A 14,576-nucleotide genomic window follows, 5' to 3' on the forward strand; every position below is an offset into this window, starting at 1 on the left:
AAACCTGGGAGAGTTAGTCACTCTACTTCTAAGAGAAGGAGCAAGACTAACCCACGGTTAAAAAAATCCTAAATATAAGAAATTGGCAATTTGTCATTTTCTCTATATTGTGTATAACAAATATCCTGTAGTGAATACTGGGTTTCTTTCAGAAAGAAAAACAAATAATAGCATCCCACAGCTACAGACAGAGAAAGGTAAAGGTCATATAACCCACACCCTCATATTACCCAAGGGAATATGGAGGCTCAAAGAGGCTAAAGAACTCAGCAAGATAAAAAGTCGTGGGAAAATAAGACTGGGAACTTATTCCCAGAAGTGGGAACTCAGGTCTTTTTTTTTTTTTTCTTTAGAGACAGAGTCTCACTTTATCACCTTTGATAGAGTGCTGTGGCATCACAGCTCACAGCAATCTCCAACTCCTGAGCTTTTGCAATTCTCTTGCCTCAGCCTTCCGAGTAGCTGGGACTACAGGTGCCCACAACGCCTGGCTATTTTTTTTTTTGTTGTTGTTGTTGCAGTTTGGCTGAGGCTGGGTTTGTACCTGCCACCCTTGGAAAATGGGGCTGACACCCTACCCAGCCACAGGTGCCGCCAGAACTCAAGTCTTTTGGCTCCATGAGAATGTAGAATTGAGTCTCTTCAAACATAGAAATAATTTTAACTGTACTTACAATTATAGATGAAATACAAAATTATACATATCCAAATATTTTGAATAAAACACAAATTTGCTTGAAATTGCCATCATATAAAGTATATAAAGGTCTTATTTGAATTATCTAAGTACCTTTACTTTGCCACTTAAATTTGCCTATATATAAGATGGCATCAGACTTGGTCAGAGGCTCAGTCATAGCCTGGGTTCCTGGGAATGAACGAGTAAACTTGTTGAGGACTTGGATAGAAAGGTGTATATCACAAGGCATGCTTAGTCACAGCCTAAGCCTCTTAATGCCCTGTACAACTTCCCAGAAAGAACCTAAACCTGTAAATTCTCTATGATGACCACAAGAAATTGAATTTTCTTTTTTTTTTTTTTTTTTTTTTTTTTTTTTTGTAGAGACAGAGTCTCACTTTACTGCCCTCGGTAGAGTGCCGTGGCGTCACACGGCTCACAGCAACCTCCAGCTCTTGGGCTTATGTGATTCTCTTGCCTCAGCCTCCCGAGCAGCTGGGACTACAGGCGCCCGCCCCAACGCCCGGCTATTTTTTTGTTGTTGCAGTTCGGCCGAGGCTGGGTTTGAACCCACCACCCTCGGTATATGGGGCCGGCGCCCTACTCACTGAGCCACAGGTGCCGCCCAGAAATTGAATTTTCTATAAATGGTAAATGTATAACTGATGATAAAAGTTTCTGGGTTAATTAAAATTTGCGAAAGAAAATATCAAGACACAAATGGAAATCATGATAACTGGCAGAAGCATACAAAGAAAACTATTTCATATCTACCTTTGCTGTTTAGAAAATCCGAATACAAATAGCATGACCATCAGCCCAAATATTCCAAAGATGATAATTAAGAACCATGGAAACTGGAAATCTGAAACACAGAAGAATATTTCACTCACAGAATTATGAATTGGTGAAGCAAAATTTACATTTCACTTTTGTTTTTCACATAAAAATGTTTCCTAATTTATATTCATCTAGTAAAGACAGTGGTTTCCCCGGATAACTACTGAAACAAAATGCAATGAATTAAGTGTTTTTTTTCCATTCTAAGAACACTTCTTTCCAATTTTCAAATCCTTTCATATTTATACATAAAAATTCAAAATGGGGAAACAACATAGAGTTGAAACACAATGCATGTTTAAAACAAAAACAAAATAAACTACTTTAAGCTCTTATGTATCCAGGGAATATCATTGAAAGCTTTAATTCTAGGAAAATGGTGTTGCTCATTAACATACTACTTAAATAATGCCCTGTTTTTTTTTTTTTTTTTAAGTGTAGTGATTTTTTTTTTTTTTTTGAGATAGAGTCTCACTTTGTTGCCCTCAGTAGAGTACCATGGAGTCACAGCTCACAGCAACCAAACTCTTGGGCTTAATAAATCCTCTTGCCTTAGCCTTCTGAGCAGCTGGGAGTACAGGCACCTACCACCACATGCAGCTAGTTTTTCTATTTTTAGTAGAGATAGATTCTCACTCCTGCTCAGGCTGGTCTCAAATTCCTGAACTCAGGCAATCCACCCACTTTGGCCTCCCAGAGTGCTGGGATTACAGGCATGAGTCATGGTGCCTGGCTATGCAGTAATATATTTTAGACTTCAGATTAAGGAGGTCTTCAAAAGATTAGGAGTAGATTTTTTATTTATGAATCATGACAGAAACTTCTTAGAAATGTGGAACATATATTTTATAGCTTTAAATGTACATTTATAAATTAAATTACTAAATTAATAACATACGTATATATCTCCTATGACAGAAAGATCACCACTGAGACTCCCATCTTCAGGTTTTGGTATACTCTGTATCAGACTTGGAGGAATCTATAAAACTTCTTCATTCCTTTAAGAATAAGTACCTCCAAGCTACCTTGAAGTTTGTTACCAATATTCTTACCACAGTGGCAGAGGCTAGCCATTTTTTTTTTTATTAAATCATAGCTGTGTACATTGATATGATCATGGGGCATCATTCACCAGCTTCACAGACCGTTTGACACACTTTCATCACACTGGTTAACATAGCCTTCGGCATTCTCTCAGTTACTGTGCCAAGACACTTACATTCCATATTTACCAAGTTTCACATATACCCTTGTAAGATGCACGGCTGGTGTAATCCCACCAATCTCTTTCCCTCTACCTACCTTCCCGCTCCCTCCCCTCCCTTTCCCCCTTCCCCCTATTCTTAGGTTGTAACTGGGTTATAGCTTTCATGGAGGCTAACCATTTTTTACTAAAAAAAGACAGGTGGGATTCACCTTTATATTGTTTTTTTTTTTTTAAATAAGCTTTTATGCTGTAATTGTCTTTTCTCATTTAATAAATTATTATAATCCCCTAGGGAGATATTATGGGCATTTAAAAAAAATTAGCAGGAAAGAGAATGCTGTTCTGTATTTTGTGGTATCTATAACTTAATACCAACAATATTTTCAGGAAAATAACAAAAAGCTACAGCTGCTGTTTTATTTTTTTAACCTGGAAAGGAAAGTAAGTTTGAAAAGAATCTATGTTAAGTGAATTAAATGCCACCATACTAAGCATGGGGAAGTTGTACTTTTTAAACCAAAATTGTATTGTATTAAATAGTTTGGAAACAAGAAGTCAGTTATCTTGAGCATAGAAAAAAATGATATGATAGAAATTTTCACCTCCGTGCTATTTAGTATTATGAGGTTCTTCTACCTGTATAGTAAATGCAGAAATGTAAATTTAATTTCTCTGTAGCCTGTGATCATTTTATTAACAAACCTCAGCTCTTCATACCGCCCTGCCAACTTTCTGTTTTCAATGAGGATGGGCTACAGCCAATTCCCATTTGAGAGTGATTACACTACAAATTAACTGCTCGTTATTAATCAGCCTTCTTTATTTCTGTATCTAAAACTTTTAAAATTCTTTTATTCTGAAGTCATAGGTCTCATTTTTACAGACTTTAATTCTCTTTGTGGTTTTCCTACATGGGGTCTTCAAATGCTCCATGTCACCTTTGAGCCTGACATCACCCCTTAGGCCTTCCTCTAGGTAAAAGCCCCACTTCTCCATTTTCAAAAACCTTATTTGTTTTGAGCACTGGTCTTTGACTACCTATGCTGACTCAATCTTAGACTTTTCTCAAATGTCACATGTACATCCACTCATAGAAATATAAACTTTCCCCCCTGGCCATTTGAAAAACACGTTTTTCTTAGTAGACAATCAAAACACACTCATTGTAGAAAATTTTAGAAATATAGAAATATAAAAAGAACAGCGTTACCTGAAATCCCACCATCCAGAGATAACCACCATTTTCCCATCTCTAAACTTCCAAGAGTTTTCCTGAATTAAATAATTTGGAAACTAAACTCTGCTTCTGCTTTTGCAATGGATAATATCTGTTAACAAACAGTGAGCTTGATGTTTCTCACCCTGGTATTTGATGTTAACATTTTGATCCGGACAACATGCTGAGAGTATAGGGATGTATCAACTTTTATATTGACAAAAGCCATGTTAGCTGCTATTTTAATCTTTTATATTTTTACCTTCTTCACATGCAAACGGGCTCATTTGAGGAAGTGTTACATAAAGCACCTCACTGAACTCGCCATATTTTTCAGAGTTTCGTTGTCTGGATCTCACACGCACTTCATACTCTTTATCCAGTCTCAACGAGTATACTGGAACTGATGTTGACAACACAGGGTCCATCTTTCAAGACAAAATATAAAAGCTTATTGGCTACTGATTCAACAACTCAATGAAATAAACTCTATGGGTATTCCTCCACTTGGATTCAGAATGGATTTCTATAAAGTGAGTCATATTTTAAAATGCATTGAAGAGAGTTTGCTATTTACAGCAAGATTGAGGCAAATTATTACATATTCAGAAGAATGAAATTAGATCTTTATCTTATACCACACACAAAAATATACTCAAAGACAGATTGAAGACAGATATGAAGTGTGAAACTGTACAGCTACTAAAGAAACCACAGGGGGAAAGCTCCTTGACATTGGTATGGACAATGATTTTTCAGATATGACACCAAAGCACAGGCAACAAAACTAAAGATAGACAGACAAATGGGATTTTATCAAACTGAAAAGCTTTTTGCACAGCAAAGGAAAAACACAGTGAAGAGACAATCTATAGAATAGGAGAAAATCTTTGCAAATCATACATCTGGCAAAGGGTTAACGTACAAAATACAAAAGGAAATCAAACAATTCAATGGCAAGGAAACAAATAATCCAATTAAAAAATGGGCAAAGGACCTGAATAAACATTTCTCAAAAGAAGACAAATGAAGTCTGACAATTAAGTTCACGAATTTGCCACTGTGCGCCTACGTTGTCAGCACTGTACAAACAGCTCAGGAAGGTTTCATAACCTTGGGATGTCAGTGTCTCACAGTTGTGTTCATGTTGACATGTGGTGTCTTGCTGAGTGGTGTTCATTGTTGTGTGTTTTTGTGTGCTGTAGGACCCCAGGGCTGATAGACGTTCCAGAAAAAGAGTTCTACAATTGCTTTGACGGGTGGACTAGGTGCTGGCATTGGTGCACAGCTTCCCAAGGGGAGGACTCTGAAGGTGACTGTAGTGATAGTCAGCAATGAGGGATGCAGCACTTTCTTTAGGATGAGTTCAAAACTTAATTGTCAGACCTTGTATACATGGCAAACAGATATCTGAAAAATACTTGACATCTCTGATCATAGAGAAATGCAAATTAAAACTGCAAGGAGATATCACCTCATAGTGGGCAACTGTGTGCACAGAGTTGTTAGGGTGGCTATTAAAAGAAAAAAAGACATACGTTTTGGTAAGAATGTCAAGAAAAAGAAACTCTTGCATACTATTGGTGGGATTATAAATTAGTATAGGCTTTATAGAAAATAGTAAGAGCTTCCTCAAAATATTAAAAATAGAACTGTCAATGATCGGTGATGTTATTCTACCACTAGGTATATATTCAAAGGAAAGAAAATCAGCATATGGAAGAAATATCTGTACTCCATGTTCATTGCGGCATCATTTGCAACAGCCAATATATGGAATCAACCTAAGTATCTATTAATGGATAAGTAGATAAAGAAAATTATATATATATGTATATCACAATGGATACCATAACTCTTAACAAAGAAGAAGTCCTGTAATTTGTGACAACATGGAAGAAGCTAGAGGACAAGAGATCAGGTGAAATAAGCTAGGAACAGAAGGACAAATATCACATGATCTTACTTATATGTGGAATCCAAAAAAGTTAAACTCAAGGAAGTAGAGAGTAGAATGGTGGTTACTAGAGGCTGGGGAGAGAGGGATGAAAGAATAAAAAATTTCAGTTAGATAGGAGGGATATATTTAAGAAATCTATTGTAGGGTATGGTAACTAAAGTTAATAACTATGTATTGTATTTTGAACACCTCTAAGAGAGTAGATTTTAATGTTCTCGAGACAAAAAGTGATAAGAATGTAGGGTAATGCATATGTTAATTAGTTCAACTGAGATATTCCACAATGAATCCATATTTCAAAAGATCATGTACATGTGTGTTGTAAAGCTATCTGAAAAGTGAGGCTTGTGAATGGAAATGTAGTGCCCAAGTCACAATCTACTTAAAAAAGGTGGTAACAAATATACTTAAGTTAAAAAAAAAAGATCATGTATACACTTATAATATTCTTATTGATCACATTCCATCTACTACTTCGAACAGATCATTTCTCCATGCCTGATTTTGGTTACATCATGTATTGGTTATTTGGAAAATACTGGTTTATGGAGTTATGCAGATTTTCTAAAGTTCACATATTTTATTACATAATACAATAAAAAGTTAATTTCATTAATATCACTATCACTCTCTTCAAGAAAAGTCTCCAAATACCGCAAAACTACCAATCTTACAGTTGCAGATATAAGCTTTCCAACATTCTAATTTTCCCTTGAAAGGTCAAATTTTTTCATTGGCAACAAATGCTGTCAGTTGTTTTTCTTGAAGTGACAAGATCACTTCATTCTTTTTTGAGAAGTATTTGCCATCTCAAACATGAGTAACCATCTATCACTTTCTCAGTTGTTCTTTCAAATAAAAATTGTGTTCCATGCAAAAAAAAGCAGCTAGTTCACCTGGCAACTCAGTCTTTTAAGTGCTTTACTTCAAGGTAAGCATGAGTACCTCGGTATGTAAAAATTCTTTATGTGTATTTCCCATGTGCCACACAGGCAGAATATTAATAAGCCATGTACTCAAAGGTTAAGATTTAACAAAATTAATAATTTTTATAGCTTCATCAAGCATATTCACATGTGAAACTGGTTCCTTCCCTTTGCTGTGAACACATAGTGGTGAAGAATATAATGGCTGTTGGTAAAGTTTGGTAATACTGCCTTGATTCATACTAAGGTGCCAGCATTGCTATCGTATCATCAATGTAAATGGCAACACAGCGAAAAATGGAAATAACATTTTAGTGTATTGTGAAAATAATATCGACTTTGTGGATTCCTGGGGTGTTAGGAAGCCACAGGGGTCCATGGATCCTGTGGACTTTGAGAACTGCTGCCCCAGCTACCAAGCTCAGCGCCTTGAGCACATACTTAGTTACTTCAATACGGGTTGCTGAACAACTGTTTGATTGTGGCACAGATTTAGAAAGTCTTGTTTGATTTAGCATTTAACCAGGCTTCTTTTGTACCAAGTTGAAGAAGAGATATCTAAATTAAAATGATTCTGAAAACAGAACCTCAAAGCCCAGGATTGTAACTGTTCAAAGCTGTTCCAAACTTAACTTTCCTCTAATGACAAAATTGGCTTCTTTTTCAGTGGTTCACTGAATGGACAGGGCTTGGTGTCTTAAAATTCTGGGAGTAAGCAGTGCCAGGCTGCTGGGCACAACCTGACAACTGGCCAGAAACCACTTGGGTTGGCCAGGGCTGTGACTGTGGTCAGACAGATTTAGAATTAGTTATATTGGGAGCAGCATGATAATCCTGTTTTTCTTCTTGTTACGTGCCATGTGGAATTTATCTAAGTACTGAGTACCCATATGCTTTGTAAGGAAATAAGGGGTTCAAAGGTCAACCACTACTATGCTCTCTGCTTGCCTCCGTAAGAACCCCTTAGCTAGATTCTTCTCAGAGGTATGTAAAAAAATATCTTTCTGACACCTCTAATGGATAAGTTGTCTCCCTCCAGCTCCCATCTGTAGACATTTATGGACTCATTTTAATGGGGAAGTCTTTTGAGAAACAGCATCTAAAATCATGGGAAAATATTTGACCATGGTCCACTCCTGACCTTGATCATAACCCTTTCCATGTTTAGTCACATCCCAAAAGATAGCTAAGTGGCTAGTCTATAGTTTGGCTCTGAAGTTAAACTAGACAACAAGAATGACTGGAGAAATCGTGTTCTCTTCCTTCCACAGGCTTCTACATGAGCATCTCCCATCTTAGAGAATATCAAAATGATATTTTATTAATGTGATCAATTTCTTTCAAATAAGAAATTAGGGAGCATGGGCATTTGGTATTGGGTCAAAAGGAAGTCTAGTTATAAATGAGAGAAGGGTTGTTGAAAAAAAAAGTCACAGTGTAAGAGGTACTGATATCTTACCATTTTCCACTGAGTTTCATTTACTTCTTTGTATTGTAATTCATACTCCAGAACTATCCATCCTTTTTGAACATCCGCATTGGGTGGTGGTTCCCATCTTACTTGGATATCTGCATGAATCCCAGTTAAACTGATGTTCAGTAAAGTCCAGTTTAGGCCAACGGGTGGATCTGGTTGCACTGTGCAATTCAACAGAGAATTAGCATACCAGGAGACAAAACTTGATATTAATGAAGCGGTTTCTTCTGAAAAGATCAAATTATGTCATACATTTTGGTTGTTCACACTCTTAATTCTTCCAGTATTCCCATTTGTATAATACTCACTTTATAGAGAGCACCATTTTTAACTTAAAAATGATCCATTTTAAATTTTTTAAAAATTCCCTACAAAAATTCTTATTTAAATAAAAAAATCTGATTGCTAACTTTTTTTTTTTTTAACATCTGCCCCGTTTTACATTTCTCCTACCCAAGTATAACCAAGCCCAACCGTGATTAACCAGGCCCAACTCTGCTTTGTTTCCAAGATTAGATGAGATCATGCACATGCAAGGTGATAGAGACCATCCTTTATTTCTTTTTGCTCTGATGGTTCTTATTTTAGCTCTGATAGCATTACTGCTTCGGGGTTTTGGCAAAGGAATTCATTTTCACTTGAAACTATAGGAACAGAGTCAAAAAGATCTATAATATGTAGGCACATGCTTTGAATTAGGGGTAGAGGAATATTTTTCTTCCAAACTGTGTATGGCCTGGGACAGAGACCTCATCTTCCTCACATCTGTGTTATTACTCGTAAAGTTTTTCAGCATGCTCTGCTAATGCTCCTCTGCATCATGGTCATCCCAGCTACATGTGATCATTTCTTAAGACATAAGAAGGAAGGCATTGAATATTTTACTCCCGTAAATGGTGAGGATTCAGTGTTTTCTGTCTTTTGCTTAACTGCCATGTGAACAATTTGAAATAACATTTTTTTTTTTTGAGACAGAGCCTCAAGCTGTTCCCTTGGATAGAGTGCTGTGTCATCACAGCTCACAGCAACCTCCAACTCCTGGGCTCAAGCAATTCTCCTGCCTCCGGCTCCCAAGTAGCTGGGACTACAGGTGCCCACCATGACGCCCGGCTATGTTTTTTTGGTTGTAGCCATCATTATTGTTTGGCAGGCCCGGGCTGGATTCAAACCTGCCAATTCAGGTGTATGTGGCTGGCGCCTTAGCTGCTTGAGCCACAGGCGCCAAGCCTGAAATAACATTTTTCTCAGTTTTCATTGATGTCTTCTGCATTCTCAGGTGAATCTGTTGCATTCTGCTTCCTAAGACCTTAAAGACCAGGCTGATCAGGAAAGATGTAGATTCCGTTATTGTTACTTAGGTCTTGTTATTGAGGGTTTTAAAAATCATTTGTAGATATAGAAGAAAATTTATTTTCTTTTTTTGCCATGCTATATGAAGAAGGTCACCTAGGGTGTTGCAAAGGTCTGGGGACTGACATACACCATGAAGATCTCTTTCGTATTGGCTGTTAAATCTGGTGACCAAAGAAGAAAACTCTTGAATTCACCCTGAGTGAAAACAGACTTTATGGTGGAGGAGCATGCTATTTGCCACAGTGGAGCAGACAATACTTTTTTTTGCGGTTTTTGGCCAGGGCTGGGTTTGAATCTGCCACCTACAGCATATGGGGCTGGCGCCCTACTCCTTTGAGCCACAGACACTACTTTTTAAAAAATGGAGTCCAAATTTGACTAATCATGATTACATTTTGAAAATTAAATTGGAAGGTTAGGCAATATGGCCAAACAACACATGCCCACATAATGGCAGTAATGCAGTAATAATTCAGACTTTCTGGAGCTGTTGGGGTTTGAGGAATCCTAATATTTGAACCTTAACCCTTTAAGTGACCAAAATATAAAAATGTTTTAGGTAGAAGACTTTCTAAAATTTATTACTGATGTTGCATCTTAAAAATTGCCTTTTCCACTTTAAAGAGAGGATTTTGGACTTGGTACCACCATATAGGCACATATATCACTTCCATGTATAACCTCCAAACATACATCTATCCATACTTGAAAATTCCTGTGAGACATCTGAAAAGTATTTGGAACTTAACATGACTCCTAAGAAGCCCCTGGTCTTCCTTTTCCAAAACTGCTCTTTCTTGTTCTTCATCTCTCTTAATGGGGACTCTATTTCTCTAGTTGCTCAGGATAAAAAGCACAGAACTCTTCCTTGACTCATCTTCACCACCTCACATTCCATCAGCTGTATTTTCAAAGCATTTCCACAGTCCAGCCCCTTCCCACCCCCTGCGCTGCTGTGGTCTGTCCTGGCCGTTGTCACATTCACCCCTCCTCCTGCACTCACCTCCTCATTGTTTTCCCCTTCGGTCGTCTTTGTCCCCCTCTAGTCTGTTTCCTATACTGTCTACGATAAAGTGATGATCCTAATACCTAAGTTAGATCATATCATTCATCACCCAAAATTCTCCCAAGGTCTCCTACCTCACTCCAAGTGAAAGTCATTTACACCATAGTATAAAAGTTCCTATAGATTTGACTCTCTTTTTTTTTTTTTTTTGTAGAGACAGAGTCTCACTTTATGGCCCTCGGTAGAGTGCCGTGGCCTCACACAGCTCACAGCAACCTCCAACTCCTGGGCTTAAGGCGATTCTCTTGCCTCAGCCTCCTGAGTAGCTGGGACTACAGGCAAGATTTGACTCTCTTATTGGAAGGTTTTGGTCTCCCATCCGTCTCCACGCTCACTCTGTGCTGTTCCTTGAATGAGGAGAGGCGTGCTCCCATCTCAGCATCTTTACACATACTGTGCCCTTTGCTAAAATGCCCTTGCCTCAGATACACACGATTATCCTTTTATTTCCTTCTTTACTCAAGTATCACTGATTCAGGAAAGCCACTCCTGATAACCCTACTTAACAGTATAATCTCTCCAGCTCTCTGATTCTCCTTCCCTATAATGCTCCCTAGCACCGTCGCTCACTGGGATTAAATCCCACCAGGGCAGATATAGTCTATCTCCGGCACACAGAACATTGCCTGGCTTACAGACAGGACACAATAAATATTTGCAGAATGAATGAATCAATACAAATATCTAACTAACATATTACTTTAAATCCAAAGAATAGGTCTGTGAGGCAGTAGAATCCATGTGAAAACGGAGGCTTGTAGTGATTGACATCTTTCTCAAGGTCTGCTAGGGTAACTGAGTTCTTTATTCTCTTACTCTCAGGTCCCTCGCCCCATGCTGTCGTGTTATAATGCTGCCTGTTCTTTTCTTTTTTTTTTTTTTTTGCCTTGATCATCTCAGTATTCTAACTTCTAGGCTGTCTTGCTCAAATCCTCCACATTGCAAAAAACAATTTCTTTAAAGCTGGAATGTAAATATTTTTGGGGGAATAAAGTCAACCCCTAAACTACAGAGATTCCCAAAGAATCCTAGAGAATAGTGACGTTTTGGACTTTGGTTTCTCCAGCTCACTGTGGGAAAGAGTGAAGAGGCAGCTGGTGTGCGTGCTGCAGCTGAGTGATGCATTGTGTTTGGCAGCAGCACTGTGTGGATATAACAATAAATAAGATTAAGTACCTAACTTCAAGCAGCAAGGAGTCTCAGAAATTGAGGCATAAACAACATGACAGGTGGCATAGCAGAGCCTCGGGAGAGGCACATGGACTCTGCAGCTATGCTACTTAGGTTCAAATCCCAGCACTACCTATTCACCAGATGTTTGAGTTGAATTAGTCATTTAACTGCTCTGAGCCTTAGTTTCTTTCTTTCTTTCTTTCTTTTTTTTTTTGCTATGAGCCTTACTTTCATCTGTAAAATGGGGATGATCATAGAACCTGTCCCACACAATTATTATACCTGGCACATGGCCCTTTGTATGTGTTAGCTATTACCATGTTCAGGTCATTCCTCTACATAAACATCCACAAAATCACCTCTTGGCAATAAGACAAAGTCCAAATTCCTCTGTGGGGCACACAAGACCACTGACGATTTCTCCACCTGGCCAGGAGGCCTGCCTCACTGCTCCCAGGGCCTTGAGCATTCTGTGTTGTTTGTCACTTTTGGAACTTAGCAGTTGCTGGAAGGCACTGTGACACCTGGCAACTCTTGCTCAGGCTTTGAAAGGTAAATGAACTGCCACCCTCTCTCTGCGCAGTCCTTCCTTATCCCTCAGGCCCAGTCAGTAATTCATCCCCTGGGCCACCACTTTGGTCATCCTGATTTCCACACACCTTGAGTCCACTACACTGTACTGGAATTCTTTGTGCACATGCCCGATTCCCCTCCTTGACTGTATCTCACTCATTCTGTAGCCACCACACCCAGCACAGTGCCTGACACAGAGCAGGCACGTAGTGCGAGACAGCCCGGTAAAGGAGGCGGGCTGGTACTGGCAGAGAGACAGGGTGAGAACACAGGCCTTAGCCCAATATTCTTTTATCTCCTTCTACCATCCTATTAGCTATCCCTTCACAGCTACACACACTGGTGTTAGGACGCCTATGAACTTGCCTCTCTAAACTATGAAATTGGGTTATCCTTTTTGCTTGTTACAATTTTCTTAATTTTCTTCCTCAAACCCAAGCTATGGAATTTTACTTGTTTCTGCTGCCTAGAAAACCACATATCAGAGTGCATATCTGAGAGAAACGACAAGGGTTCCCATACACAACAGACGAGCGTACGTGGATAGACTGTGAGGCATGTTCAGCTACGCAAAGTCCTTCTTAGATCCTCCTTTGCTATTTATACTATTATGGTATAAACATGAACATTCGAATTAGAGTTGTTTGTTTAGCTTTGCTTTGTTTCTCTCTTGTGTCCACATGGTGGGCAAAGAATCATTTGTTTGGATCTTTCACTTAATCCGTTGAGCTTATTATTTCCAAACGTTATACATGTCTTTAAATGGATTGTGGCTGTTTTATAAGTGTAAAATTACAGAATTATTATGCATTGTGATAAAGAAAATCTAAGCTTTGATTATAGCAGTGACAAAGGTCAAAACTCAACATATTTCAGTAGATCTGAATACAACCATCATAGCAGATAATTAAGAAAGGATTCCTGAGAGTACATTAAGTTCACCCTTGCGATGGCACAGAAGCCTGCAATCCAGCTTTAAAGACCTACAGGAAAAGTCCCCTCAAGGTTCCCGTTCTTTTCTTCGCACCATTTACTGCCAGGCTGTTTTAGGTTAGGGTCAACTTACATCCCCCTTGCCCTTTTCCTCTGGTTTACCAGCTGATCCATCTCCAGAAAACTAGATCTCCAAGTACCTGATGAGCACTATTACTTTTTTTCTACTTGATTATATTTGGACATTGAAGGCTTTCCCACTTACTTAGTCTGAAGCTGTGACAAACAAAACACAAACCTGTGATTTACCTATTTCCTCAACAGAGAAACACTTTTGATCCACTGTACCACCATTGTTAGTCAGCTTGATACAGTAAGGTATCCAAATGGAGGTATATGATGAATTAAAGTAACAGCTGTTTTCTCCAGCAGAGACATAATCAGGGCATTCTTTCCATTCTTGGGTCCATTCTTGAGTACTCCTGAAATGGAGGATTAAAAAAAGGATAATCATTCCAAAAATGCTTAAGGCAAAGTGAGGTGCTTGATGGTCAGGTTCAATACACTGGAACACAAGTATTTTGTAAGGAAGTATTTTTGCAACAGCACTTGCACTTCTGTGGACAATATCATCAGTATCTAAAGGCTATTGGCAGGTCATTTGGTACTCGCGTCTGTAACAAAGGCATTGTTTATTGAATGCATATGCTGTGCTGTCCAGCTCCTAGATGAAGGGATTCCTACAGTAAGTGTTGTATTATCCCCATTCTACATTATGATTCTGGGGCTTTCAGGGAGGTTTTTAAAAATGTTCTTTTATTAAAATAGTGCAGAGAGTCAATCCCCAAAATATGGAGATTCCTGGAGGATTCCAGAAAACTATGAACCTTTAGACTGGGTTTTCTTCAACTTATGGTGGGACAAAGTGAGAAGGAAGCTGATATGTATACTCTAGGCTGAGTGATGAATTGTTCTGGCATCAGTGCTATGAAGATACAATGATCAAAAAGATTAAGTACCTAACTTCAGGCTTCAAGAAGACTCAGAAATTCCCATCTGAGTACTCTCTTTGGTGTCTTGCACTCATTCCATTGATACTCGATGGGAATTGATTATGTACAAAACATTGGACACTCTGGGGGATTCACAGATGTCTAAAGAATTACTCCT

At 38.5% G+C, this 14,576-nt stretch overlaps 1 protein-coding gene across 12 annotated transcripts in view; it reads right to left on the minus strand.

Annotated features, from left to right (window-relative positions):
- The window catches only part of GHR (growth hormone receptor), a 302,031-nt gene that overhangs the window by 9,980 nt on the left and 277,475 nt on the right, over nucleotides 1–14,576 (minus strand). For all 12 annotated transcript variants that reach the window (XM_053591481.1, XM_053591537.1, XM_053591489.1 and 9 more), the window contains 4 exons: nucleotides 13,716–13,888; nucleotides 8,291–8,469; nucleotides 4,208–4,373; nucleotides 1,454–1,544 (listed from right to left, as the gene is read on the minus strand). In XM_053591481.1, the coding sequence (XP_053447456.1) occupies nucleotides 1,454–1,544; nucleotides 4,208–4,373; nucleotides 8,291–8,469; nucleotides 13,716–13,888 (609 nt within the window). The remainder of the gene's footprint in view (nucleotides 1–1,453; nucleotides 1,545–4,207; nucleotides 4,374–8,290; nucleotides 8,470–13,715; nucleotides 13,889–14,576) is intronic.

The sequence above is a fragment of the Nycticebus coucang genome, chromosome 1 (assembly GCF_027406575.1).
Source record: "Nycticebus coucang isolate mNycCou1 chromosome 1, mNycCou1.pri, whole genome shotgun sequence".
Classification (NCBI taxonomy): domain Eukaryota; kingdom Metazoa; phylum Chordata; class Mammalia; order Primates; family Lorisidae; genus Nycticebus; species Nycticebus coucang.